Genomic DNA, 27,801 nt, shown 5'->3' on the forward strand with positions numbered 1-27,801 from the left:
TAGGGAGAGGCTGGATGGTGGACACTGGAATGTTTCAGGCATAAAAGAAGATGGATTATATGTTGCAAAGTGGTAGAAGGGTTAGCAGAAGTTGAATAAATATGTGTAGAAACAGTGAAGGTGAAAACACGCCTTGGTGACAAGGCAACAGACACAGGCAGAGACAGAGGGCGTGGGAACCACAAAAATGATTTTATTTTAAACCAGAAAGCAACAGCAATGGAGAGCTTGGGCTGAGGGTATGACAGCATGACTCAAGTACCAGGAACTGAACTTGTTCGGGTGAAAAGAGCAGCATACAGACTTTCATTTCCCGACCAAGCAAATCACATCCGCATCTTTGTGACACTTGTCAGTGGATTCCCATTTACAAAGGCTTGCATTGCCTTTCAGATTTTCTGAACAATTTTGTAAATATTTTTTTAAAGATGAAGGTTTTGGTGCCCGGTTTCTTTTTTGATATACCAGGCATTGAATCAATCACGAGTGGAAAGAAAAAATTGGTGAGAGTTTTGCTTAAAAAATAGTTTGTGGCACTATTGATATTTTGGGCCAGATAATCCTTCGTCATGGGGGCTGTGCTGTACACCATAGGATGTTGAGCAGCATTTCTGGTCTCTACCCACTAGATGCCAGGGGCACCTCCTTTCCCAAGTTGCAACAACCCAAAATGACTCCAGACACTGCCAGATTGCCCCCATGTTCAGAAGCACTATTTTAAAAACATTCTCCCATCCCCATTACCATCTTTGTATCCTTTTTTTTTAAAGACATTTTATAAGGGTAGAGCAGATCATCTGGTTCCCAACACCGAAAGCACATGTATGCGAGCAGACATGTGTGTGTTTCTGCAGGCACTGCCCATGTGCCTGGAGCTGAAATGGATTTCCACGTTCGCTGGGGGGCACTGGTTTGGTTCCTCAGAAAGTCTCGAGATCTCAGTACCATAATGAAATGCCTGTTGGTCCTCAGGCCTTCGCCTCTTCTCCAGCAGAAACTCTCATCAACATGTGCAGTTTTTGAAGTCACTTTCTTTTAAAGCCAGAAAGAAAATCTTCACCCAAGTCCACTCTCCATCTTAACCCATCTCGATTCCTACTTGAATTAGACAGTGGATTCGGGGTTCTTCATTTCTATCCATCAGGAGAGAGGTGCCATGTTTCAGAGTTCAGTTTTGAGGACTGGCTGCATAATTTGCGAGGCCCAGTTCTAAACGAAAATGAAGAACCCCTCGTCCAGGCATTACTGAGCATTTCAAGATGGTGCCAGCAGTGTTCACACACCCACGACGTTGGACCTGGAAGCCTTGGTTGGCGTTGCATCAATTTTGTGTATTAATTTAACTGGCACTGCCAGCTCTTTTTCCCCTGTATTGTGATGCCTTCTGTGAAGGAAGAATCTCAAAACAAAATGCCGTGCCCCCAATCCTTTTAAAGAATTCTACTGCAACAAATGTTGATAGCATATATTTTTCAGACTTTCAAAAAAAAATCCACATGGAAATTTTGTCTACATCATTACAGTAATGAAAGTAAACACTGTGGCCTTTCATCATATACATATTTTCCAGTAAATATGACAACATGGAAATAGTAATCGCTACAATCCACAATGTTTTTAAGTTAGCAAAGAGTGAGACTTCCACAACAAAATGTTAACATAATCCCTCGTCCTTATAAAAATAGCCAAAACATAACCTAAATGGCTTGCAGTGAAAACTGGAGTAGTAACTTTATACTGAAAAAGCATTATAGTTCGTGGCAATATTGTCCTCATAAATGCTTTAGATTAACATCATAAGGCAAACTGGAGCATTTATTGTACCTGGAGACCATGATTTAAAAAATCTCAGAAGCTGAGTTTTAGACCCTTTTATTTAAAACCTGTTAGTGTACAAAGTGCATGAAAATATCCATTATTCAGCTACCAAAAAAGTTTGTAAAAATTATTAAGCCAACCCTTTTGGTATATTCAGGGAAGCCTAATGCACATTGTTTTTCTATTGTAAAAAGAAAAAAATTCCATTAAGTTGTCAGAGACTGAGTAATTTTTTTTCCATTGAGGCATCCATCTTTTAGATGTGAAATTGTTCTAAGTCACTATCAAAATATTCATCTGGGTATAAATAATATAGTAAATATATAGAATCTATCTGTTAAGAAAAAGGAGTGCATCTGCCAGTGTAGAGGCAGAAGCCCTGGGGAAGCTGCCCCTGAAACCCAGACTCATGATCACATAATGCGATGCTGAAACAGTGGGTCGGTGAACGAATTTCAAAGAAACAATTCGTTGATTTGCTCAAAAACAAAACCAATAAAACAGTGTCTAAATCCCCCAGTCTGTCAAAACGGCCACCCCAGCAGCCCAGATAAATTTTAGCAAATGAAATGGTTGAGAGATGTCATGCCCTTCATCAAGGTAGAACCATTGCCAGATTCCTGGTTTGAGTCCTAGGATGGCTTAGTGTGAAAGTGTCAGTTGCTTAGTCATGTCTGACTCTTTGTGACCCCATGGACTGTAGCCCGCCAGGCTCCTCTGTCCATGGGATTCTCTAGGCGAGAATACTGGAATGGGTTGCCATGCCCTTCTCCAGGGAATCTTCCTGACCCAGGGATCGAACCTGGGTCTCCTACACCGCAGGTGGAGTCTTTACCACTGAGCCACCAGGGAAGGCAAAAAAGCCTTATGTCATGGACCACTCCAATGTCTTAGGTCAGCACACTGAGCATTGTATCTGACATGACATTAGCAGGTTCTACTAGCAGGTTCCAAAGTGAGAATAGTGAGTTTGATTTTTTTGTTTGTTTTCTTACAACTCTATTTAACTATACTAGAATATAGAGGGACTTCTACATCTTTCGAGATGTGTTTAAAGGTCTGTTTATTATAACTTTTGAAGCACGTATACTAGAGAAGAGTACTTCATGCAATGTCCCTTGTCATTACCAACTCATAAATACAAATGTTTTTTGGTGACTTATGGTTGGATGTGGTATTGGTGGTTGGGGCCATATGTTGATGTCCTAGAGAGCAAAATCTATCCAAAGTGGTGCTGCCATTTGTGACAGAAAATGTTTATTTCCTCAGCCCCAGTGACAAAAATTATTCAGGGGGAGTGGGACACAGGACAGCTAGTAAACATACTGAAGAAACTTCACAGGCCTAAAGAAACTAGTAAAAGGAAGAAGGAAATAGATTTCTATCATGACACAGAATCCCACTTCAGAGAAAACACAAATCGGCCTGAATTTTTGAATCATCAGTAGGATTCAAGGTGAATTTTTTCAATTGCAATCTCATTGTTCGTGTTCTCCCAGCATCATCCTACCAACCATGGAAGGGTAATTACAGGTTTTGCAATAGCAGATCCCCGGCTCCCAAGTCAAGTCTTTCCCTCTTCTCTGTTGCTCTCTCCATCCTACTTGATCCATAAATCCTTCTGACATCGCTGAATGCTTCACAAGAAACCAAGTCAGAAAGCCCACTTACTTCCCTACTAGGTTCAAAACTATTTTTTTTAGTTTGAAAATAGTGGCATATTGTTAGTGTTGGGGTGACAGGACCTGCCATGAGATCTGTAGGAAAGAGGATGTGAGAAGGTGGAGAAACACAAAACTACAAAAGATCTTGTTTCTCAAGCTCAGAGACTTGTGCTGAGAATAAAGGTTGTCAAGAACTGATAAAACTTACAGGCCTCCTAATGTGCAAAACCAGAGAATTCCTAAGAGTTGTAATCCCCGGTTATGTTCCTATATAAATAATCTATAAATTTTCCTGTAAATACAAAAACAGGGTGAAGAAATTATTAAAGCCTGTACTTAATACAAAACACAGTGAAAGGGGGGAATCACCCATTGGGAGTTCTATCTTAGCTGATTTCTGGATGCTTTTTGTGAGATTTAACCACATTCTGGAAGCCTGTGCTTTCTCAGTCCCCAAAATGGTGGCCACCACCCTTTATATCCCCCAGAAACCAGCTCCACGTGCTCAGGGCAGCTGCTCTGTACAGTCTAGATGGTCAGGGATGGGAAGGCCTGTTATGATGGTCAGACATTTGTTCCACACAGTGAAGGTGGGGCACACAGGCTGCGAGAATGTGATGTCGAAAGTGTAGAGGTGGATGGAGTTCAAGGCATCATAGAAAGCGATGGAGCCATTATCGTAGTCTAGCAGAATGCCGACACGCCGGAGGTGGGGGGCTGGCTCGATGGGGATCTCCTTGCTGTTGTGTCTTACCACCCAGGTATTGTGGCAGCGGCACAGCGCCCAGGAAGCAGAGTTCTTGCCAATCCACTCGTGCTTTGGGGCTGACTTGTATGCAAGGCCAATGGCATACCTGCAGACACAAAAGAGCAATGACAAGAACCATGAGCCACATTGCACACATACATGAAATCCTTTCTGTGATCCTTGGTCATCCCTATTCCCTCTTTAGTGAAAGCTTGGGCAAGAACCCTGACCCCTCTTCCCCATCTTCTTCCCTTCTGGACATAAGAGTTGGCAGAAAGGGGCCATTATATTGACTCAAATTCCTGTTTATAGTGCGGATGTTATGAGAGAATCAGAACTTTGTATTTGGCTGTCTTTTTTTTTTTTTTACATTCATGAAGACCCATGCAGTAGATTCATGAGACCAGTGGCATCCAGTAGAACTTTGTGCAATGACTGACATGTTCTGCTCTGTTCAATATGGTAGCCACAAGCTGCATGTAGCTATTGGGCACTTGAACTGTGGCTGGTGAGACTGAGGAATTGCACTTTTAAGTTAATTACAGTCAAGTTAGTTTCAAGAGCTGCATGTAGCCCATAGCTACCATCTTGGACAGCACAGCCCTAGACTTCTTCTGACCTTCTAAAGATCTTCTGATCTTCTTTGAATTTTTCAACTGACATCTTGCCTGTCATCTTCCATGACTTCACAAGGCAAGCATGGAAAATGAGTTTCATTTATGGGGATAGGTTCTTTGTCATCTCCTAGCCTCAGTTTTCTCATCTGTAACACAGGGACAATGATTGTCATTGTGTCTCAGAGTTAATTTGAGGAGTTAAGAAAAGAATATGTGTTTAAGATCCTGGGCCTAAGACCTGGCATAGAATAGTCAGTAATTGTTATTTTATGATCTTTGCCCAATGACACATGACTAATAACTACCAGAATAGGAATTTGACCCGAGGGTGATTTAAAAGGCCACATGACTTAAACAACACTCCCTAATGCCTTTTCTCACCAGAGGAGCCCTTTTGGTTTTATTTCCTACTGTATTTACAAACATCCTGAATGTCTCTGAGCTGATGGATATCCTAGTTAATCTAAATGTTCTGTCACTGCTCAAAAAAAAGTTCTAAATTCTTTCTACAGTGTTCTAAGCTTCTTAATCTCTTTTCAGCCTGCTGAAACATGCCTCCATAATGTAGTATTTCTCAGCTATTATGATAAGCAAGGGCTTCCCAGTGATAAAGAATATGCCTGTTAATGCAGGAGATGTGGGTTCAATCCCTGGGTCGGGAAGATCCCCTGAAGGAGGAAATGGCAACCCACCCCAGTATTCTTGCCTGGAGAACTCCATGGACAGAGGAGCCTGGTGGGCTGTATCCGCAAAAGACTTGGACACTACTTAGCAACTAAACAACAAGATAAGCAAAACCCATCATTCTTAATAAATAGTGAATGATTCAGAGTTCAATTCTTAACGTGTTATAGTAGAAACCAGTCTAACTGGATGTTGACATATGGTACCTTACCTGCCGTAGAGAGAAAAACTGCACTGGTCTTGACATAATGACATTCTTTCAAACATCATGTGCTGGATTTAGAATATAATCACTTAAAGAGTGATGTGTTCAAAAAAGAAAACACACCATGACTGAATTAAGAGAGGATGGAACTGATCCTCTGGCAAGCATAGGGTACCAGCCTGTGTGCTGTCAAACCTCTGCACTTCACCCTCGTCAATTCTGTTCAGCATTTTAGGGACACTCCTGGGGCTGCATTTCCCAGAATCCTCTTTCCAATATGGAGTCCGGATCAGATTCTGCCACTGACATCCGTGCACAAGATCCAGAAGTTCTAAGAGAAGGCAAAACACTGTTTTCCAGACAGTAGACAGCACACGTGAGGTCTGTGGAAGTTTCTGGGCAGACTCCTGGGTGTACCTTGCCTCTGGGCTGTGAATAGCTTTCCGCCTTCCAGGAGAGGAGTAGCGGGCTCCCAGAAGCCTTGGCTCTCTTTCTCCTTGGTATACCTAGAAAAAGACTTTTCTTTTTCTCTGAACCCTAACAGACACTTTGGAAATGTTTTTGTTTTGCACTTTTCAGTATTTTCCTGCAAGACGTTCTATCTGTCCTGGCAGACACCATTTCCCTTTTCAGATAATTTGAAACTTGCATTTGCATCACAAAATAGCCACGTTTCTGTATTGTTTCCTTCTTGCTGCTTGTACACCATTTTTATTTTTTAGTAAAGAACTCTGACATTCCTTTCCCATTTGAACCTTAATTGAACCCCCTATGGAGTAGCTGTGGCAAGTATGACTGACTTCATTTAGCAAATGGGAAAACCAAGAGAAGGTTAAAATGAGCAAAATCTAGAATCTCGCCCCTTCCCCCTTAAGTTGGGTTCCTGTAATCTTTGCATGAACCCACATTTAGTTAACACCGTTTCCTAAAATACCAAGAGCACATTAACAGCATTAGAGTAAGAAAATAACTACGTGTCTAGTCCATTAAGCAATGGAAAATACCATTATATTATCATTAATCTGTAAAATTATGTGCATATTTCCAGTGAGCTTGAAAGGTGCAGGCGGAAGGCAATGTTCCATTAAGGTATGCAGTGAGACTCAGAGAATTCAAAAAGTATAAAATGATGTTTCTCAGAGCAATGTTAACATGCCCCATAGCATGGATTATAACATACAAGTAAATTTCAAGTCAGCACTATACTTCACAAGAAAATACATGCATTATTAGCTGTTGCAAATCAAAGTATTACAGGCATTTGATAGTAAAGGTCACCCTTTCCTCGCTAACACCTCCCAGGAAATGTTAAACTACTTTCTACGTGACAATTTTCTGAAACGGACACGAGTTTGTAAAGATCTGAAGCGTGGCAATTAATGTGAGAATATTTTCCCCCTGCCTCACGGGTTGGTTTTGACATCTGGTGTTTTCAAGGTAATGCTGATCTGTGTTTGTATAACTGAAGTGGTGTAGTGGAATTCCCCACACCATTCGTCAATGGGGATGAGATCATAATGATCAGGTATCATTTATCATAAGTAATTATTAAGGGGGTTGTAATTATTTAGACACTGGATTCTGTCCCAGATTAACAGAGCCCGTTAATTAACTAGAAATGTTTGCTCTTTTGCACCTGCAAAAATTCACTGTATTTTCCTTTGGGCTTTTATCTTGCCCCAGTGCAGCTACACATTGTAAATGCCAGCCTGGACCAGAGCCAAATATAGGGGGAGGATCTGTCTTTCGTCCTTCAGAGGGATGTTGAAGTAGGGATGTTCTGAGCAAAGAGAACCTTGAGGGTCACAAGAGGGGAAAAAACCTACTTGCTTGGCTAATATGCAAACCGTTTGGAAAAAGACAACACCCAAGCTTATGAATGTGTATCAACACTGTAAAGGACTTAGACATACTACATTGTTTGCATAGACTTGAAGTGAAAGGTTTCTTTTTTGTAAAATAAGTGTTTTAGCATCTTTATCTCAAAACTAAATACTGTTACCATACTCATCATCTGCAAGTTAGGCAGTTTTCAGTTTTAGGGTTTGTTTTTTTTTTTAAAGCAAAGATTCAACTATCACTTATTAAGTACACCACAGTAAGCCTTAAAGTGTTTTTTCCTTTATGGTTTATTACAGGATATATTTAAAAAAAATCTCTTGGAGCAGCTGATTTGACAATGTTGTGTTAGTTTCAGGTGTACAACAAAGTGAACCAGTTATACGTAATACACATATCTTGGGAAGATCCTCTGGAGGAGGGCATGTCAACCCACTCCAGTATTCTTGCCTGGGGAATCCCATGGACCCAGGAGACTGGTGGGCTCTGGTCCATAGCGTTGCACAGAGTTGGACATGACTGAAGCAACTGAGCACCTACACGTATCCACTCTTTTTTAGACTCTTTTCCCATATAGGTCATTACAGAGTATTGAGTAGAGTTCCCTGTGCTCTACCATAGGTCTTTATTAGTTGTCTGTTTTATATATAGTAAATAATGTGTATGTGTTAATCCCAATTGCCCAATTTAACCCTCCCCTCTTTTGTCCCTGATAACCATAAATTTGTTTTCTATATATGTGACTCTATTTCTGTTTTGTAAATAGTTCACTTGTATCATCTTTTTAGACTCCACGTATAAGTGATATCATATATTTGTCTTTCTCTGTCTGATTTCACTTAGTATGATAATCTCTAGGTCCATCCATGTTGCTGCAAATGGCATTATTTCATTCTTTTTATGACTAATTATTACAGGATATTGAATACAGTTCCCAATGCTATACAATAGGACCTTATTGTTTATTCTATATGTAACAGTTTGCATCTGCCAGTCCCAAACTCCCAGTCCATCCCATCCCCTCCTTCCCTGGCAACCATAAGCCTGTTTTCCACCTGAGTCTGTTTCTGCTTCTTAGATAAGTTCACTTGTATCATACTTTAGATTCCACATATAAGTGCTATCATGTGGTATTTGTCTTTCTGACTTCTGTTACTATGATCATCTCTAGGTCCATTCATACTGCTGTGAATGGCATTGTTTCACTCTTTTTTTAATAGCTGAGTAATATTCCATTGTGTATATATACCATATCTTCTTTATTCTGTTGATGGACATTTAGGTGGCTTCCATGTCTTGGCTATTGTGAATAGCACTGCTGTGTACTTTGGGGTACATGTATTTTTTCAAAGCATGCTTTTCTCTGGATATATGCCCAGGGGTGGGATTGCTGGTCATGTGGTACTTCTATTTTTATTAGTTTTTTTAAGGAAATTCCATACTGGTTTCCATAGTGGCTGTAGCATTTTACCAAATCTGGCCCTCTGCTTGGTTTTATAAAGTTTTATTTGCACCCATTCATGAATGTGTGGTCTATGGCTGCTTTTCCCCCACAACAGTAGAGGTGACCAGTTGGGAAAAAATCATCTGGCCTGCAAACCAGAAATACTGGCTCTCTGGCACTTTACAGACAACATTTGTGGACCTTTGGCTAACAGCTTGTACCCTGATTGCACCTATGAGCTGTGCACCTTGGGCCTCAGTCAGCTCATCTGTAAAATGAGGTATTAGTACTTACATTTCTGGGACTGTTAGGATCAATAAATGAACTACCATTTGTAAAATGCTCATGCCAGTGCCTGGCATAAAGTTGTGCCAGATAAAGGCTGGTTAGTAAAAATTATAATTGGTCATAAAGGGAGCTATTTAAGTGGGCATCTATGAGACAGAAGGGCAGGGTAGGAGGTACGGTTTGTGGCTGTGGAACGGGCAAGGTCAGTTTTGTAAGGTGAACTTGGCAGAGTTCACCAATTCCCATGTCCACTGCCCTGACCTCCACCCCTTGGGCTTAGAGAACTCAGTGGGCTCAAGTCACTGGGCTGGATCTAAGGGACACTTTGAAATGAGTCTCGGCCGAGGATCACTGCTCCGCCCCAGCACTGATGGGCCCAGTTTAGAGTCACAAAACATACAAGGCAACAGAAATTAACTTCAGTGATGAAGAGCAGGAATTAAAGTAGGAATTGGTGAATTTTCTCTGTAAAGGCCAGAGAGCTAATATTTTGGCCTTGTGGACCACAGAATTTTGTCTTACCTAATCAACTCTGCTGTGTGGCTCAAAGGTAGCCATAGACAATATGGAAAAGAATGGACCTGGCTGTGTTCCCATAAATAGTTTATTTATAAGAACACACAGTGGGCCAGGTTTGGCTGTAGTCGGCTGACCCATGCTTTAAGGCATGACAGGGCAGTATTAGCATATTAGCTTTCACAGGGACTGGGGCTCAAGTCTTGCTGCACATAAAAAATGGATGGAGTTAAATGAATTATTTTTCTTATTGGCCAAATGGTAGATTAAATGATTGCTTAGTACATATTCACTCTCTCCTCTCAACTCCATGGGAGGAATATACTTCCCTGTACCACTGGCCTTGAGCCTGGCTGTGTGACTGGCTTTGGCCAATGGGAAGTTAGTAAGACATGATACAAGCAGAGGTTTGAAATGTGCTTGTGTAGTTGGGTTTATACTCTCAGATTCCTCAAGAAGGACATGACCTGAGTAGCCCACGTGTCTAAACAGGATGAAGAAACCCATGGAACAGACCTAGATCCAACCTGCAGCTTAAAGCAAGGCCCAGTTGAGATTAGCCTTGATCGGCTATCCCAGAGATGTGAGTGTCAGTGAACAGTAGTAAGTGATTGTTGGTTGAAGCTACTGAGTTTTGGGGTGTTTATTATGCAGCATTACTATAACAACAGCTGCCTGATAAAGCTTTTTTGCATATTATTCTTCAAGATGGACCTTGGGCTGGGTTGATGGTCTGACAAAGTATAGAATGAGGTGTGCTTTTTTTTTTAATAATTGTAGGACAATATCCATCAACAGCTGAATGGATAAAGAAGATGTGGTACATACACCCAATGGAATACTACTCAGCTATAAAAAAGAATGAAATAATGCCACTTGCAGCAAAATGGATGGACCCAGAGATGATCATACTCAGCGGAGTAAGTCAGACAAATACCATATGATATCACTTTTGTGTGGAATCTAAAATATGACACAAACGGACTTATTTACAAAACAGACAGACTCACAGACACAAAAAACAAACTTGTGATAACCAAAGCGGGCAGAGAGGAGGGCTAAATTAGGAGTTTGGGATTGGCAGATACAAAGTACTGCGTATAAAAGGTGGGGAATAAGGTCATGCTGTGCAGCACAGGGGTTTATGTTCAATATCTTGTGATCATCTACGGTGGAGGAGAATGTGAAAGAGAATACATTTCAGTCAAAGTACCTACCATGTGCTTCCGCTTATGACCACTTCCCAGTAATGGCGGCCACTATCAATGAACACGTTTCCAGCTACGCCATAGCTGCCTTGGCTGGTGAAGCGCTCAGGCGTGTGGCTCTTTTTGGATGATGACTCATCACGTTCTACTGTCAAGTTATCATGGGACACCTTTAGCTTTCGATGTGCAGATTTGGGGTCCAGTTTAAATGGTTGGCCTAGAAGCAGGGTTACAAGACACAAACAAGGTAGATGAAAAGAACTGTGGATTTTAACTTAAGCAAGAACATATTTTCAGAATAAGCTTTAAAAAGGACGGTAAAATCGTGCAGACAAACATGTCCCTGCCTCCGAGAGCTCGCAGTCAGTCAGCTCTGAGCTGTGGGTGCAAGGTTGCTTCCCTCACTGTTCAACAACAGCATGGGTGAGGGTCAAGCAGAGCCTGTGGTGCAAGCTTTGCTGGGCATCCCAGCTACACACCAGCAGCACAGTTAATGTGCTGGCCTACATCATCCTGGAAGGGAGGAGAAAACGAAGACTTCATTTTCAACCATTCCCCTGTTCAGTCGGCTTCAGATGAATTCATGCTCAATAGACCTCAGAAACCAAACACATCAAGACTGCAGGTTTTAATGTTCACAACATTCTAATGGCTTATATTATTTTGAGATTGTTCAAAATTAGAGCAGTATTCTCATGAGCTTAAAATGACGATCAAATGGGCTATTTTTCAGCCCATAAGATCAGGAGGAAAATGTGGCAGGTTACTACCTACCTGGGTTTTTGAGTCCCAAGTTCATTTATAGACGTAAAAGTTCCTTTATAGACATAATAAGGTCCTCTCTATTTCATTTATTTGTCTTTGTGTTTTGAACATTGAACCATTGTAAAATTCTGGCCGAATCACACCTGAATATCCATCCTCTCATTAACTGTTACTGCTCTGAAAATTCAACACTGGTGTGGGGGCCATCCTGTCATTCAACCACATTGGGTACCAGACACTTAAAGGCAGGAAACGGATTACAATGTGATGCAAATACCATGATATTCAAACTCCACTGCTGTATTGGAAGGCCGCTTCTGCACAGTGCTCAGACAATCACCAGAAACAGTCTGCTAAGTCTGACTATGGCAATACAGGATGCTGGCTGAGAAACTGACCCAGAGACCTGGAGCAGTTGTGTGTGTTACATCATATGCAGGTAGGCCAAAGGGTATCACTCTTGGATAAAAACATGACAATGGCACTTCTAAAATTCCTTCTTGTAGATCAGGGACCAGCATACTTTTTCTGTAAGAGGCCAGATATTTTCCTATTTTCAGCTATGCTGGCCATGTGGTTTCTTCTGGGGCTATTTAACCCTGTGGTCGAAACATGGCAGCAGCCAGAGACACAGGTGAACAGATGGGCAGTGCTGTGTGCCAATAAAACTTTATTCACAAAAACAGGTAGCTGAATCTGGCCCATGGGCAGTAGTTTGCTGACCCATTTTTAGATTTCTGTTCATATCAAAGAAAACCTAAAAGGGGACCTGAGAAAATCCTCAAGTGCTGAGCAGGCAGGGGTATTCTCAAAGACTGTAAGACCTACTGAAGTCTATGTGTAGTTTAAATTTTGGCCTGGCTTGTAAAAAAAAAAAAAAGTCCTCAGGAATGATCACACCAGCTAAGACAAACAGAGTCTGAAGATAGATTGGCTTAAAGGGTGTGATAAACCATAATGGAAAATATGAAAAATGAATGTATCTACATGTACAACTGAATCACTTTACAGCAGAAATTAATGCAACACTGTAAATCTGTACTTCCATCAAATTTTAAAAAAAGAAAAAGGTGATGATAGAATGTGCCTTAAAAATAACTGGACCCTAATGGGTGGTTAGGAAGGAATTCCATAAAGGCACAGCCATCACTGAAGATGAAGGCTGTGTTATACTTACCCTTCTCCCAGTGAGGAAGATCAGGTCACAGCCATTGAAAAGACTGGCCTTATAATGGTGAGATCCATCGTGTTCCATGGATGGATCCATGTGTGGGTCGCTCCCACCCCGACCCACACATACGCAGAGCAGGGTCTTGCCATCTGGTGTTAGGTCCAACCCCCTGCCTCAACAGGGAACAAATTCTACTTGTGCCATGGATATGTTTCTCAAGGAAACTATGACCTACTCTGTCTAGGTTCAAAGCTTTTGCTTTAATGAGGATAGATTAGTTCACAGAAGAAATTAATCATTTACTTGGCTAAAGAATTCAATGCATTGTAAGATCTGTATACCTAAGAGTTCGGCAAACTACAGCCCGCAGGCCATATTGAGCCCACTGCCTGTGTCTTTCAATAAAGTTTTAATGAAGCGTGGCCAGGCCATGCTTTTCTACCAGAGTTGAACACCTGTGACCAAGATCATCTGACCTGCACAGCCCAGAACAGTTACTATTTGGCACATTACAGAAAAAGTTTACCAACCTCTTGTACATAATTTAACAACATCTGATCAATGATTGCATGTCTAGAAGTACAAGATTACCTGTCCATATGAAATGAATACATTATCTTTAGTAAAACCAATAAGGTACAAATAAGAACCCTCAAAGATCCATTCTACAGAATAAACCTCAATGTATGTATTGGGTTGGCCAAAAAGTTCATTTGGGTTTCCTATACGCTGTTACAGGTTTTTTCCAGTATGTATTCATTTTTCCCCTTATTCTCCAAAGACATTTCCTTCTCTACCAGCAGAACCCTTGAGAAATTAGCTTATGTTTAAGAGTATGGGTCTTAAGGACAGATATGTGGAGTAAAATTAAGTTACTTGACTACTAAAATCACAGATTGGGTTAAATGAGGGTTCTTCTTAAAATGTATTTCCTATAGATTGGCTGGCAACCCTAAAGCATGATGTGATGTTGACATACTCCAATCGACTTTCTTCTGGGAGGTCTTATGCAAACAAATACCATATTATATAGCATAATATTTCTAGACCAAAAAGATGTGGAGAAAGAAGAGGAGGATAAAATAAAACACATGTGGGCAGAGAGAGAGAGCGGGAGATGACAGTGTTATAAGATGCATGTACGCATAGCCCGGTTCACTCTTCGGTGTTGGGACCATCCTGGACACAGTGGGAGTTTCCCATCACCCCTGGCATCTAACCACTCGACACCAGTAACACCCAGCTGTAACAACCAGAGATGACTCCAGATGTGGCTTAGTGTTCTTCTGGGGACCACAATCACTTCTGACTGAGAATCACAGACCTAGAAGCTACCTGAAGAAAGACTTAGTAATTTGAGATTCTGCTGTTGGGGCGGGAAGATCCCCTGCAGGAAGAAATGGCAAGCCACTCCAGTATTCTTGCCTGGGAAATCCCATGGACAGAGGAGCCTGGCAGGCTATAGTTCATGGGGTCACAAAGAGTCGGACATAACTTGAGTGTGCACACACACACACACATATATGGAAAAGAAGACCATTGGCAATTTACAAAGAGTCCTAGCTCTGTGCCAGGCTTGGTATAGAGGATTGGATGGAAGAACCCTGACTCTATGCTGGCTCTTTGCTTGCTGTCTCAGGTTGTAAGCAATGCCTGGGACAGAGAAAAGAGAAATGAAGGGGGCCAGGGGCAGCTGGAAGGAGAGCAGGTTAGAGATGATAGTTCTGCTGAGTTCACGGCACGTACTGTTCGTCTTCAACTTCCCAGGCTCACTGCTGCGGCTGCCTGCCTGGTTGATGGCCTTGACAATGAAGATGTACTTGGTGCCGCTCTGCAGCCCATGGACCGTGTAGTGGTTCTGCTTGATGTTGGGCACGATCATCCAGCTATCGGCCGAGTTGCACAGACCTGCAAAGCCAAGCAGCTGTGGTGAGTTCTTTGGAGCAAGCATGGGGCAAATCTGTATATTAACGTTGTGGAATTTTCAGTTATTGGGATAAGCAATGAAAAGCTTTGTGACTTCTTTAGGTGCCCACCAATCAACTTGAGTGCTCAGTATCTGCCTACAATAAGGACAGCAACCTATATTTATTACTATATATTCTCACCATGTGCTCTAAGTGGAAAGACCAACTAAGATGACTGTTTTGCAAATTCTGTTCCACGTGGATGGGAGCAGTAGTATCTTAAGTGCCGTGCCTGGTCATGTGTTACTAGGTGCTGTGGGATGGAAAGAAAGCAAGTGACCACACATCCCTCCCCCTGACTTGCATCATGATGACTGTTCAGTCTTGGATCTCATCAATTTTGAGACTCACGGAGGGTAAGAACAGACCCAGATCAGGTATGAGACATTGGCCTCACTAATGGAGATGTAGGAGGTTCTATTTTTTTGCTTCTTCTTCTCCACCCCACCCAGGATCTGTATCTAAGTGACTCTGTGGCTACTCCTTCTAAAGAGATGGGATATGTTGTCTTTTACCTCGTGGCTTTGGATTTGGCTATGTGACCTGCTCTGGCCAAGAGAACAAGGCTGCAGTGACAATACACCAGTGGCAAGAGGAGACATCACAAGCCCTTGAGAGTCTGTGGCCCTCTTGGGCCTCTACCATGGGGAGAACATTCTGGATAGTCTGCTCATCCCAGTGGGAGCAGAGACACAAGGACCAGCTCAATGGCCCAGCCAGTTCAGGACTGAGACCAGCAGAGACTGGCCAACACCAGCCCAACTTTGGACAGGAGAGCTAAGAAAACGATTATGGGGCTTGTCTGTGGCCCAGTACTAGTGTGGTTGTAATTGATTCAGGACATGTGTTCCTACAAGAACCCTGGAGCCATGTGGCACCCAAAGGCAACTCAGGGCCCAGTGGCGCTCTGACAAAAGCATCACCAGGGGCTGTGACCAGCTGCATCCCCCAGTATGGCTTGTTCCAGAGCAGAGCAGGGCCAGTGCTCTGGCTGCATGCTGCAGGATGTGGTTTGAGGAGCAGTTTGCGGATTTACGATGCTGGGAAGAACATGAGGAAAAAGGACGCTGTTCTGTTGTGCAGCTGTGGCTGATGCTGAAAACATCTCTTTGGTACTGGGCCCGACTCTCGTCTCTCCCCTCTCCACCCATCAATCTCCACTCTAATCAAACCTTTGCCCAGCCCCCTGGTGACTGGGCTGTCATGGCTGTTTCCTGACTCTGGTGAATTTCCTTCACTAATTCTCAGAAGGCCGAGCCCTTCCACTTCCTGAGGGGCTTCTCAACTTGCCACCCCTCCTTCCCTTTCAGGGGATTTGCAAGTCAAAGGGTTAGTTCTTTTGATCTTGAGGCAACTTACACCTTAACCATACTTCATCTTACCTCTTTGAGTTTCTAATGAAATGTACAAAGAAATCACAAATGCATATCCATACCAACCCACAAGTATCAGCATAGCAGTTCAAGATGTTCACACCCCAACAGCTGTCTCTGAATCCTACTAAATACCATCTCCAAGTTTTCAGTTCGGCATTGTTCATGAATCTCACCGAAGAACTTAAAAATTATGAAAAATTATGTTAATTATGAAAATTCACACCCTAAGATATGCATCTGGGGTACACAGTATTTTCAGCCACACTTCAATGAGTCTTTAAATAAATAAACATACATGTTCACATATATGAGAAACCTTGTGAATTATTTCTCACTCTTTTCATTTCCAGATCTCACAGAATTGCCATAAAGCAAGGAAGTAATGTGAGGCTCAGACAAGAGGATGAGGGTGGTGTGTCGGTGTTTGGAGATGTACTAGAATAACTAAGGCCCCATTCACCCCTCACCCCCAGCATCCCCCTCATTCTCATACCACTTCTCACCTGTATAAGGCCCAGGTACACATCCACACATAGCTTAATAACATGGGACTCTCCCACTTACATATCTCTCTTGATTCTTTTTCATTTTCCCTGAACATAGAGGTAACTATCTCAACACTTCAGGCAAGTGTCACAACCAAACAGCAGATGTTGATCCAACCAAAGAAGGGTCATTTTGAATTCTGAACTCTGGGCCCTAAGAAACCTCTAACTCACCTTTGGATTCTGAGCTCTGGGTCCTAAAAAGCCAATAACTCACTTTAGATACTTAATAATACTACTACAATACTAATAAAACAACAGACAGAAAACAAACTTAAAGTTATCAAAGGGGAATGGTGAGGAACAAATCAGGAAGTTGGGATTAACTCAGACATACACACACACTACTACATATAAAATAGGTAATCAACAAGGACGTATTATAGAGCACAGGGAACTCTACTCAATAGTTTACAATAACGTGTAAGGGAAAAGAATCTGAAAAAAACATGTAGAGCTGAATCACTGTGCTGTTCACCTGAAACTAACACAAACTGCAGATCAACTATACTTCAATAAAAATTAAAAAATGAAAGAAGGAGCTTTTCTGTTCTAGGATAACCCACTCATATTCCTGGACCTTTGTCAATAGCAGTCTGGTATGCAAGCGAACAATTAACAGCATTCACTAGAATCAAATGAGAATCCTATCATTGTCAGTGCATTTACACTGTTCCTGTTTAATTGCATATGTCACAGCAAAATGACTATTGTGGTCAAAGAAAGCAAATGTAAAAATGTTTCAATAAACTTTACATCACTGTATAACCCCGATGCCGGGGTTTCATGTGGTGGGGGAATGCTTTCAGCAACATTGTAAAGCAGATGTCTGAAATTGCGGCAAACTGCAACTTGGCTTACAGTCCGAAGTCTTAACCTAAAACAAAAAGATTGAATGCTTCAGAAACCCTTTCCAAACTAAAAAGGGACCCTGACCATCCTGATTATTTTGAAGAGGTCACTAATTTTTTCTGTGAATATTAAAAGAACAAGATGTTTATAGAGTAGTAAAATGTGATTGGATAACTTTACCCTGGGACAGTCTGCTTTCATGAATGCTAACTCTTAAAATTTAGGCTTACCTCCATCGCCAAGGTCATAATTGAGAAGTTGATTATAAATGCCAAGAAAGCGATGTCGACCGTTCTCTGGTGGGGCCTGGAGTAAGTGGGCTGCCTCAAGCGCACCATTCTTGCATTGCTGGTGTTGGTCAAGTGCCAGCACCACTTAACTTCTTGCATACGGCGCCAAGCACCAGACTTCTCTGCCTCGATACCCCGCTGTGTCGGGACTGATGACCAGGTTTTATTCATCACTTTATGAAACACCCGCATAACTATCCCAACTAAAACGTGTACTTCTCTCTAAAGGCGTTTGCAATCATCTTTGATGGGATGCCAACACTCACCTTCTCCAATTCAGCCTGAAGCAGTAAAACAACAGTGGAACTTGGAAGATAATTAGTTCATATGGCAACAGTCTAGTTAGGTGGTTTTGTACTTTTTTTTCTCTCATTCACAATGGGTCAGAAGCATCTCCCTACATGATGGTGCTCATTACAAGATCCTAGTTACATTTGGGATTTCAGAGCCTTGTAGAGCAACTGTCTGTCATCTTACAGTAAAACATTATGTATAAAACATTATGCAACAATGGACACCCTTTAGAGACTGCATACCAGCTTCTAACACCCTTTGTCTCTTCAACCAGATTGGAAAGAAGTGAATGCTCTCCTCCTTCTTCTGAATACAAATGGTATATGACTAAAAACCTTCATGAATATTTTCAAAATGACTAAGATAAATTAAATACAGATAACTACTTTGCCATGAAAGCCTGAAGACATGGATCCTTTGACTTTTGCCAATAATAAAAATAGGCTGCTGGGAAAAGGTTCCAATTGAAGATTTTCAATGATGCATTAAAAATCGTTTTGGAAAAAACATGGAAACATTGTAAAATTAAATACATATCTATGTCTCAACAAGCAATTCGTTAACATCTACAGTCATAAGCCTGTTCATAAAAACGAAAAATAAAAAATTAACATTGTCATTAATTTTGCATTTGAGTGTATGAATTTAATTAGGGATAGTCTTTTTATAAGATTAAAAAGCTCCAGAGATAGTATCTAATTCTGCTTCACTAAAGTCAGTTGAGGGCAATTAACTAGAATTTATTGTGACAAGTGAAAGAAGCATGACTTAGGACAGTAAAAGTCTGCCTCGTGGTACATGGAGCTACAGCCAGCTTTGGAGCATTCTTTCTCCTAATTTTCCATAGAGTTTTATACTCTTAGATCTTATCATTCAGTAGAACATCTGCAAATGATAGTCTTTTCAACTGGCAGGAGAGACGAACAAACAACATTCAGTGAAGGCCTTTCATGTGAAGACTGTGTTAAATGCTATTTTGTAGATCAGGGGTCCCCAACGCTTGGGCCATGGACTGGTACTGGTCCATGGCCTGTTAGAAACTGGGCAACACAGCAGGAGGTGAGCAGGTTGGCTTCCACAAAAACGGTCCCTGGTGCCAAAAAGGTTGGGGACTGCTGATGTAGATGATCCTGGCAAATTGCATGAGTGGCCTTTACCATGTGACAAAAGATGTAATGACAGTGAGTCTAGTCTATATTTTTGTAGGAACAGTAACCTTGAATAACAGAATAGGAAAGACTAGAGATCTCTTCAAGAAAATTAGAGATACCAAGGGAACATTTCATGCAAAGATGGGCTCGATAAAGGACAGAAATGGTATGGACCTAACAGAAGCAGAAGATATTAAGAAGAGGTGGCAGGAATACACAGAAGAACTGTACAAAAAAGATCTTCACGACCAAGATATTCACGATGGTGTGATCACTCACCTAGAGCCAGACATCCTGGAATGTGAAGTCAAGGGGGCCTTAGAAAGCATCACTACGAACAAAGCTAGTGGAGGTGATGGAATTCCAGTGGAGCTATTTCAAATCCTTAAAAAATGATGCTGTGAAAGTGATGCACTCAATATGCCAGCAAATTTGGAAAACTCAGCAGTGGCCACAGGACTAGAAAAGGTCCGTTTTCCTTCCAATCCCAAAGAAAGGCAATGCTGAAGAATGCTCAAACTACCGCACAATTGCACTCATCTCACACGCTAGTAAAGTAATGCTCAAAATTCTCCAAGCCAGGCTTCAGCAATACGTGAACCGTGAACTTCCAGATGTTCCAGCTGGTTTTAGAAAAGGCAGAGGAACCAGAGATCAAATTGCCAACATCTGCTGGATCATGGAAAAAGCAAGAGAGTTCCAGAAAAACATCTATTTCTGCTTTATGGACTGTGCCAAAGCCTTTGACTGTGTGGATCACAATAAACTGTGGAAAATTCTGAAAGAGATGGGAATACCAGACCACCTGACCTGCCTCTTGAGAAACCTATAAGCAGGTCAGGAAGCAACAGTTAGAACTGGACATGGCACAACAGACTGGTTCCAAATAGGAAAAGGAGTACGTCAAGGCTGTATATTGTCACCCTGCTTATTTAACTTCTATGTAGAGTACATCATGAGAAATGCTAGGCTGGAAGAAGCACAAGCTGGAATCAAGATTGCCGGGAGAAATATCAATAACCTCAGATATGCAGATGATACCACCCTTATGGCAGCAAGTGAAGAGGAACTAAAGAGCCTCTTGATGAAAGTGAAAGAGGAGAGTGAAAAAGTTGGCTTAAAGCTCAACATTCAGAAAACGAAGATCATGGCATCTGGTCCCATCACTTCATGGGAAATAGATGGGGAAACGGTAGAAACAGTGTCAGACTTTATTTTTTGGGGCTCCAAAATCACTGCAGATGGTGACTGCAGCCATGAAATTAAAAGATGCTTACTCCTTGGAAGAAAAGTTATGACCAACCTAGATAGCATATTGAAAAGCAGAGACATTACTTTGCCAACAAAGGTCTGTCTAGTCAAGGCTATTGTTTTTCTAGTGGTCATGTATGGATGTGAGAGTTGGACTGTGAAGATAGCTGAGCGCCAAAGAACTGATGCTTTTGAACTGCAGTGTTGGAGAAGACTCTTGAGAGTCCCTTGGACTGCAAGGGAGATCCAACCAGTCCATTCTAAAGGAGATCGGTCCTGGGTGTTCTTTTGGAAGGAATGATGCTGAAGATGAAACTCCAATACTTTGGCCAAATGATGCGAAGAGTTGACTCATTGGAAAAGACCCTGATGCTGGGAGGGATTGGGGGTGGGAGGAAAAGGGGACGACAGAAGATGAGATGGCTGGATGGCATCACTGACTCGATGGACGTGAGTTTGAATGAACTCTGGGAGATGGTGATGGACAGGGAGGCCTGGCGTGCTGCGATTCATGGAGTCGCAAAGAGTCGGACACAACTGAGTGACCGAACTGAACTGAACTGAACTGAACACTGGCAAACACAGGGCTAAGACCTTTACTTTTAGTATTTCAAAGATGTGAAGCTAAAACATTACCTCTTCTTACAGTTGAAGAAATAGATTCAGAAGATGTTCAATACTTTGTCCCAAATGATAGTGCTAGTGAGGTGAGAACCAAAGCTGGGATTCAAGTCCAAGCCTCCTTCAATCATAACAACTATGCATAACAGTTTAGAAAAGAATAATCTATGGCCTAAAAACACATGAAACTATGCTCAACATCACTCGTTATTAGAGTAATACAAATCAAAACTACAGTGAGGTATCACCTCACACTGGTCAGAATGCCCATCATCAAAAAGTCTACAAATAACAAATGCTGCAGAGGATGTGGAGAAAAGGGAACCCTCCTACAATGTTGGTGGGAATGAAAATTGGTACAACCACTATGAAGAACTTTATAAAGGTTCCTTAAGAAACTAAATATAGATCTATCATATGATCCAGCAATCCCCACTCCTGGGCACATATCTGGAGAAAACCATAATTTGAAAAGATACATGCATCTCAATGTTCACGATGGCACTGTTTACAGTAGTGAAGACATGGAGGCAACCTGAATGTCCATCGACAGATAAATGCACAGTGAAGATGTGGTACAGATATATGGTGGAATATTACTCAGCCATTAAAAATGAAATAATGCCATTTGCAGCAACATGGCTGGACCTGGAGATGATCGTACTAAGTGAAGTACGTCAGACAGAGATAAGTATCATATGGTATCACTTATTCATGGAATCTAAAAAAACCAGCATAAATGAACTTATTTATAAAACAGAAAAACACTTTGAAAACAAATTTGTGGCTACCCATGGGGAGAGGTCAGGGGAGGGATAAATTAGGAGTTTGGGATTAGCATATTTCCACTACTATATATATAATAGATAATCAACAAAGACCTACTGTGTAACACAGGGAACTAAACTCATTATTCTCTAATAATCTATATGGGACAAGAAACTGTTAAGGATAGATATGGGTATGTATATAACTGAATCACTTTCCTGTACACCTGAAATTAACACAACATTGTAAATCAACTATAATACAAACATTAAAATAAAAAATAAAGTGATATAGACCCAAGGTTGATAATAACAACAAAAAAATGATGAAATAACACTCAAAAAGTAAATAATACTAAATGTTTGATATAATGACTAAACCATATAATTCCACCAGAACATGCTGTTAACCCCATAAACTCCCATATATTTTTCCCCAATGGTGCTACTCCCCTCCCATCACAGAGGTAACCATCATCCTAACTTTTATAGTTTTTAGACCATGTGTACATCTCTAAACAAAATAGTTTAACTTATACATGTATAGATACTCATAGTGCATTGATACTTTTATCTCCTGATTCTTTAACAATATGTTTGTAAGATTCGTCCATATGGTTTGCTAGAGATCAATAATTTTCAACGCTATTTGGCCTATTATTTTTACTAGTATTGTACAAGTGAGTGCTACCATCTTCTTAGTCAGGAAAGACAAGCCAATAAATACTCTGTACTCTCTCCTTTTTCTTCCCTTGATATTTAAATTCAGGAATGCAGTCGATCCGAAAACAGTCACCCAATAGAGAAATCAATAGGGCGTGCGATACTCACTCACAACATTGGCTTGTCCAGTGAAGATGGTGTACTGGAGCTCATAGGAAACCACACTGAATTCGTCATCAGAGGTCCAGTGAACGGTTATGGTGTCATAGGAAGCCGTGCAGAGCTCTTCTCTAATTGTGGGAGGGTTGGGAGCTGTGGGAAACAAGAAGGTCATCAGCAGAGAAGCAGACATGTGTGGGATCCCTTTCAGAGGAGTTGCCCTGATAGTCATAGCAGGCCTTTTAAAATCTATCCATCAGAACTATTATCGTAGAGACAGTGATCCCAATCCAAAGAACATTTCGTTGGCTGGTTATCACTGTGATTTTTCCCAGGTGGTGTGACTGCAGCCAGCCAGTGTTTTTTCTCTGTGCGTCATGAAAGCATGTCTATAAGGATAAGTAAACAAGACTCTCTTATTCATGGAAGAAAACATCTTAAACAAAAAGTAACCAAGATGAACTTTTGTCATTTCACCCCCATTTTGAGGATGCAAACTTTTTCAGTGAAGAGCTAGATGGTCAATATTTTAGGCTTTCTGGGTCATATGGTCTCTGCTGTTGCTGTTCAGTTGCTAAATTGTGTCTGACTCTTTGCGACCCCATGGACTCATGCCAGGCCTCCCTGTCCCTCACTGTCTCCCGGAGTTTGCCCAAATTCATGTCTGTTGAGCTGGTGATGCTATCCAAGCATTTCATCTTCTGCTGCCCTGGTCTCTGCTGCAACTACTCAATTCTGCCTTTGTAAAGAAAGCAGCCAGAGACCATTTGTCCACTGATAGTCATGGCCAGGTTCTAGTAGAACTTTATTAACAAAAACAGGTGAAGACCAGATTTGGCATGGGAGCCAAACTTAGCCAACTTCTGAGCTCCAACATGCCACAGACTTTTATATGCAGCCACTCATCTGGAAAAATGCTGATGTTTGTTAACCCTTAACAAATCAGCCAAATAATTCTTCAAAAATGTTCTTTTGATAGATGTGTTGATGCCTTATGAAAATTTGTTTAATGGGGTTCTATTTTCCTCTCATTTTTCAGTTTATAGGTGATATTTCAAATTAAGAAGATGATTACCAATCAGTCATATTTAAGAAGTACATTCTCTTTCCCCAAGAAAACCAGGATTCCTTGGCATTTGATTAAGTTTATCATTGGGCGAGGCTGCTGTTTTATGTCTTGAACACATTCTGCAGCAGAGAAGTCTAAATCCTACCCAAATGATGATTTTTCAGTTGACTTCTACTGGATTGATTTCAATAACTGGTTTTATGAGATGAGTTTGTGAGCAAGAAAAAGGCTAGGCACTGAGTGCTTTGCATGGGCAATAATATTTTAGAGCAGGGGCTGGCAAACTATGGCTATGGGCCAAATCTGGCCCATTGCCTGTTTTTGTAAATAAAGTTTTATTGGAACACGGCCAGGCTCATTCCTTTACGTATTGTCTCTGGCTGCCTTTGTGCAATAGCAGAGTTGAATAGTTGTGACCATATGTCCTGTAGAGCCTAAAATATTTACTGTCTGGCCCTTTACAGTCAAAGTTTGCCAAGCCCTGGTTTAAAGAATCGATTCAGGCCTGTGTTTCCATTCTTCTGTACACCACAACCTAACTGCAAAAGAAGAAATAATCTGCACCCAACAGATGAGCCATGTTTGCTTACACTGTTTAGAGAATTCTTTACTGCTTGAAACTTTGGTTAGGATGGATGACTCCTAAAGAAACCTGAGGAGGGGGGAAAGTTTATGAAAATGGCAAAATTTTAAATTTTGATTGTTTTAGAAGTCTTCACTTTGCCACCTGAAGATACATCCAGGACAACTATTATATGAAGTCAACTAACTTTTTTTTTTTTCTTGAAGTCAACTAACTTTTATGTCTGCAGCATAAAGTCAGTTAACCCAGCTTAGTCCATTGGTTATTGAATTCCACGAACACTGTGGAGCGCTTACATGCAGCAGGCACTGCATTAAGGTGTGCAGTAGGAAATACTACACAGCCATTAAAAAGAATGAAATAATGCCATGTGCCACAGATTTAAGAGATTATCATAGTAAGTGCCATACAAAAAGATACCATGATATCATTTATATGTGGAATCTAAAATATGACGTAAATGAAACAATTTGTGAAACAAACAGGTTCACAGACATAGAGAACAGACTTGTGGTTGCCAAGGGGTGGGAGAGGGACAGAGTGGGAGTTTGGGATTAGCAGATGTAAACTATTACTTTTATTTTTTTTTAATAATTCTATTTTATTTATCTTTTTAAGCCTTTCCTACATTTTAAAAATTTATTAATTAATTTCTTTGGAGGCTAATTACTTTACAATATTGTAGTGGTTTTTGCCATACTTAACATGAATCCGCCACGGGTGTACACGTGTGCCCCATCCTGAACCCCTCTCCCACCTCCCTCCCCATCCCATCCCTCTGGGTCATCCCAGTTCACCAGCCCCGAGCACCCTGTCTCATGCATCAAACCTGGACTGGCGATCTGATTCACATATGATAATGTACATGTCTCAATGCCATTCTCCTTTTAGAGTGTATAAACAACAAGGTCCTACTGTAGAGCACAGGGAAATATACTCAATATCCCGTGATAAACCATAATGGAAAAGGATTTTAAAAAGAGTGGATATACGTGTGTGTAGAACTGGGTCACTTTGCAGTACACCTGAAACTAATGCAACATTGTCAATCAATTATACTTCAACAAAATACAATTTTTAAAAAATATAACTTGAAAAAAAAGTTGTTCACTAAGATCAAAGGACTCTACAGAGCCCTTTTAAAGCGTTCTTTCTGGAATATGACTTAATATATCTGTCTCCCAAAGTATCCACGTGCAAGATGCAGTGCCATGTGCTGTGACTTGGATGATGAGATGACCTTCCACGGGGGAGGCCCAGCTGCATCATAAAACATGCCTGTTACTGTCTGTGTGGTCCCTGTTAGTGTGGGATCACCCTGCATGCATCACTGGAGAAGTATTTATTCTCCCATCATCTAAATAGTTCCTGGAATTATTTCTCTGTCAACTACTGTAGAAAGATTTGGTTCTTTTCTGCGCTGCTATATATGATTAAATATAAAGAAAAGTGTTGGAAATAGGCAGGTAGCTGGGAGACACATGGCTGTAGCTGTAATCAGAGAGGAAATGTCACCTCTCTGGCTTATTCACTTGACATACCGTTTAGAGGCATGTCAGGGGCAAAAAAAAAAAAGTCTTGTTTTCAAAGTCAGGCAGGCTAACCCTGTTTTGATTATAAAGCCAATGGCTTTGTCCTAAAAAGTCAATATCCAATTTACTGTAAATGAGAACAGCAGCGGGTTGCCAATTTCAATATTCACGCAATTGGTCCCATAACTATTATTTTCTTGCTTCTATCATAAATAGGACACAAGCAATGGTGGGCTAATACTTCACAAACACTTCGTTTCCTGCTTACAAATGTCTAATAAACTATTTGGACTTGGCAATATCAGCCAAGCATTGTATGTTATGGCCAGGATCGATGTTATGTCTAGAAATGGTCCAAATTTGTATTGGAGGTTGACAGCTAAGAAGGCAAAATAACAGGTACCCCATATGGTCTCTCGTTTGGCATAAACAGTCATTGGGATGATATATGGTGTACACATTACAAGTCAGTGCAAACTAAGGTCACAATTTCCCCTGCAGTCAGTACCTTGGCATTCACACACAGATGAGAATGGGCATACGTTTCCTGAAATGCTATTAAACAACTATTCGGAAAGGGGGAGGACACACTCTTATCAATAAGACACTGATTTTGTGCAGAACTGGCCACATGCCCAGCCAAACATTTTGCAGTCGTCTTTGCCCTTGGGCATGACCTTGCAACATGGATCTGGCCCATAAAGACAGAAGTGGAAATTTCCTGGACGGGTCTTTTTTACTTTTTTAAAAAAGATTTATGTATTATTTTGGCTCTACTGGGTCTTCATTCCTGCACATGGGCTTTCTCTAGTTGCAGTGAGCAGGGGCTATTCTCTATTTGCAGAGCACAGGCTTCTCATAGCAGTAGCTTCTCTTGTTGCAGAACATGGGCACTAGGGCTCATGGGCTTCCATAGTTGAGGCACACGGACTTAGTTGCCATGTGGCATGTGGGATTCTACAGAAGCAGGGATCGAACCCATGTCCTCTGCACTGGCAGGCAATCCTTAACCCCTGGACCACCAGGGAAGCCCTGGACTGCTCTGTCTGCTGAACAAGGTTTTGCTTTTCCTAAATAAAGATAAGACAGGCGGGTCATGGTGGAGAGGTCTGACAGAATGTGGTCCACTGGAGAAGGGAATGGCAAACCACTTCAGTATTCTTGCCTTGAGAACCCCATGAACAGTATGAAAAGGCAAAATGATAGGATACTGAAAGGGGAGCTCCCCAGGTCAGTAGGTGTTCAATATGCTACAGGAGATCAGTGGAAAAATAACTCCAGAAAGAATGAAGGGATGGAGCCAAAGCAAAAACAATACCCAGTTGTGGATGTGACTGGTGATAGAAACAAGGTCCAATGCTGTCAAGAGCAATATCGCATAAGAACCTGGAATGTTAGGTCCATGAATCAAGGCAAATTGGAAGTGGTCAAACAGGAGATGGCAAGAGTAAACGTCAACATTCTAGGAATCAGTGAACTAAAATGGACTGGAATGGGTGAATGTAACTCAGACCATTGTATCTACTACTGTGGGCAGGAATCCCTTAGAAGAAATGGAGTAGCCATCATGGTCAAAAAAAGAGTCCGAAATGCAGTACTTGGATGCAGTCTCAAAAACGACAGAATGATCTCTGTTTGTTTCCAAGGCAAACCATTCAATATCACGCTAATCCAAGTCTATGCCCCAACCAGTAACGCTGAAGAAGCTGAAGTT

The 27,801-nt window shown here is 41.3% G+C and overlaps 1 protein-coding gene across 4 annotated transcripts in view; it reads right to left on the bottom strand.

Annotated features, from left to right (window-relative positions):
* Nucleotides 1-1,451: 1,451 nt before the first annotated feature.
* MID1 (midline 1) overlaps nt 1,452-27,801 on the bottom strand; it is a 401,570-nt gene continuing 375,220 nt past the window's right edge. For all 4 annotated transcript variants that reach the window (XM_070365608.1, XM_070365609.1, XM_070365606.1 and 1 more), the window contains exons 7-10: nt 22,913-23,056; nt 14,714-14,875; nt 11,041-11,248; nt 1,452-4,336 (exon numbers count right to left, since the gene is read on the bottom strand). In XM_070365608.1, the coding sequence (XP_070221709.1) occupies nt 3,988-4,336; nt 11,041-11,248; nt 14,714-14,875; nt 22,913-23,056 (863 nt within the window). In that variant the 3' untranslated portion in view covers nt 1,452-3,987. The remainder of the gene's footprint in view (nt 4,337-11,040; nt 11,249-14,713; nt 14,876-22,912; nt 23,057-27,801) is intronic.

Source organism: Bos mutus, chromosome X, assembly GCF_027580195.1.
Source record: "Bos mutus isolate GX-2022 chromosome X, NWIPB_WYAK_1.1, whole genome shotgun sequence".
Lineage (NCBI taxonomy): Eukaryota > Metazoa > Chordata > Mammalia > Artiodactyla > Bovidae > Bos > Bos mutus.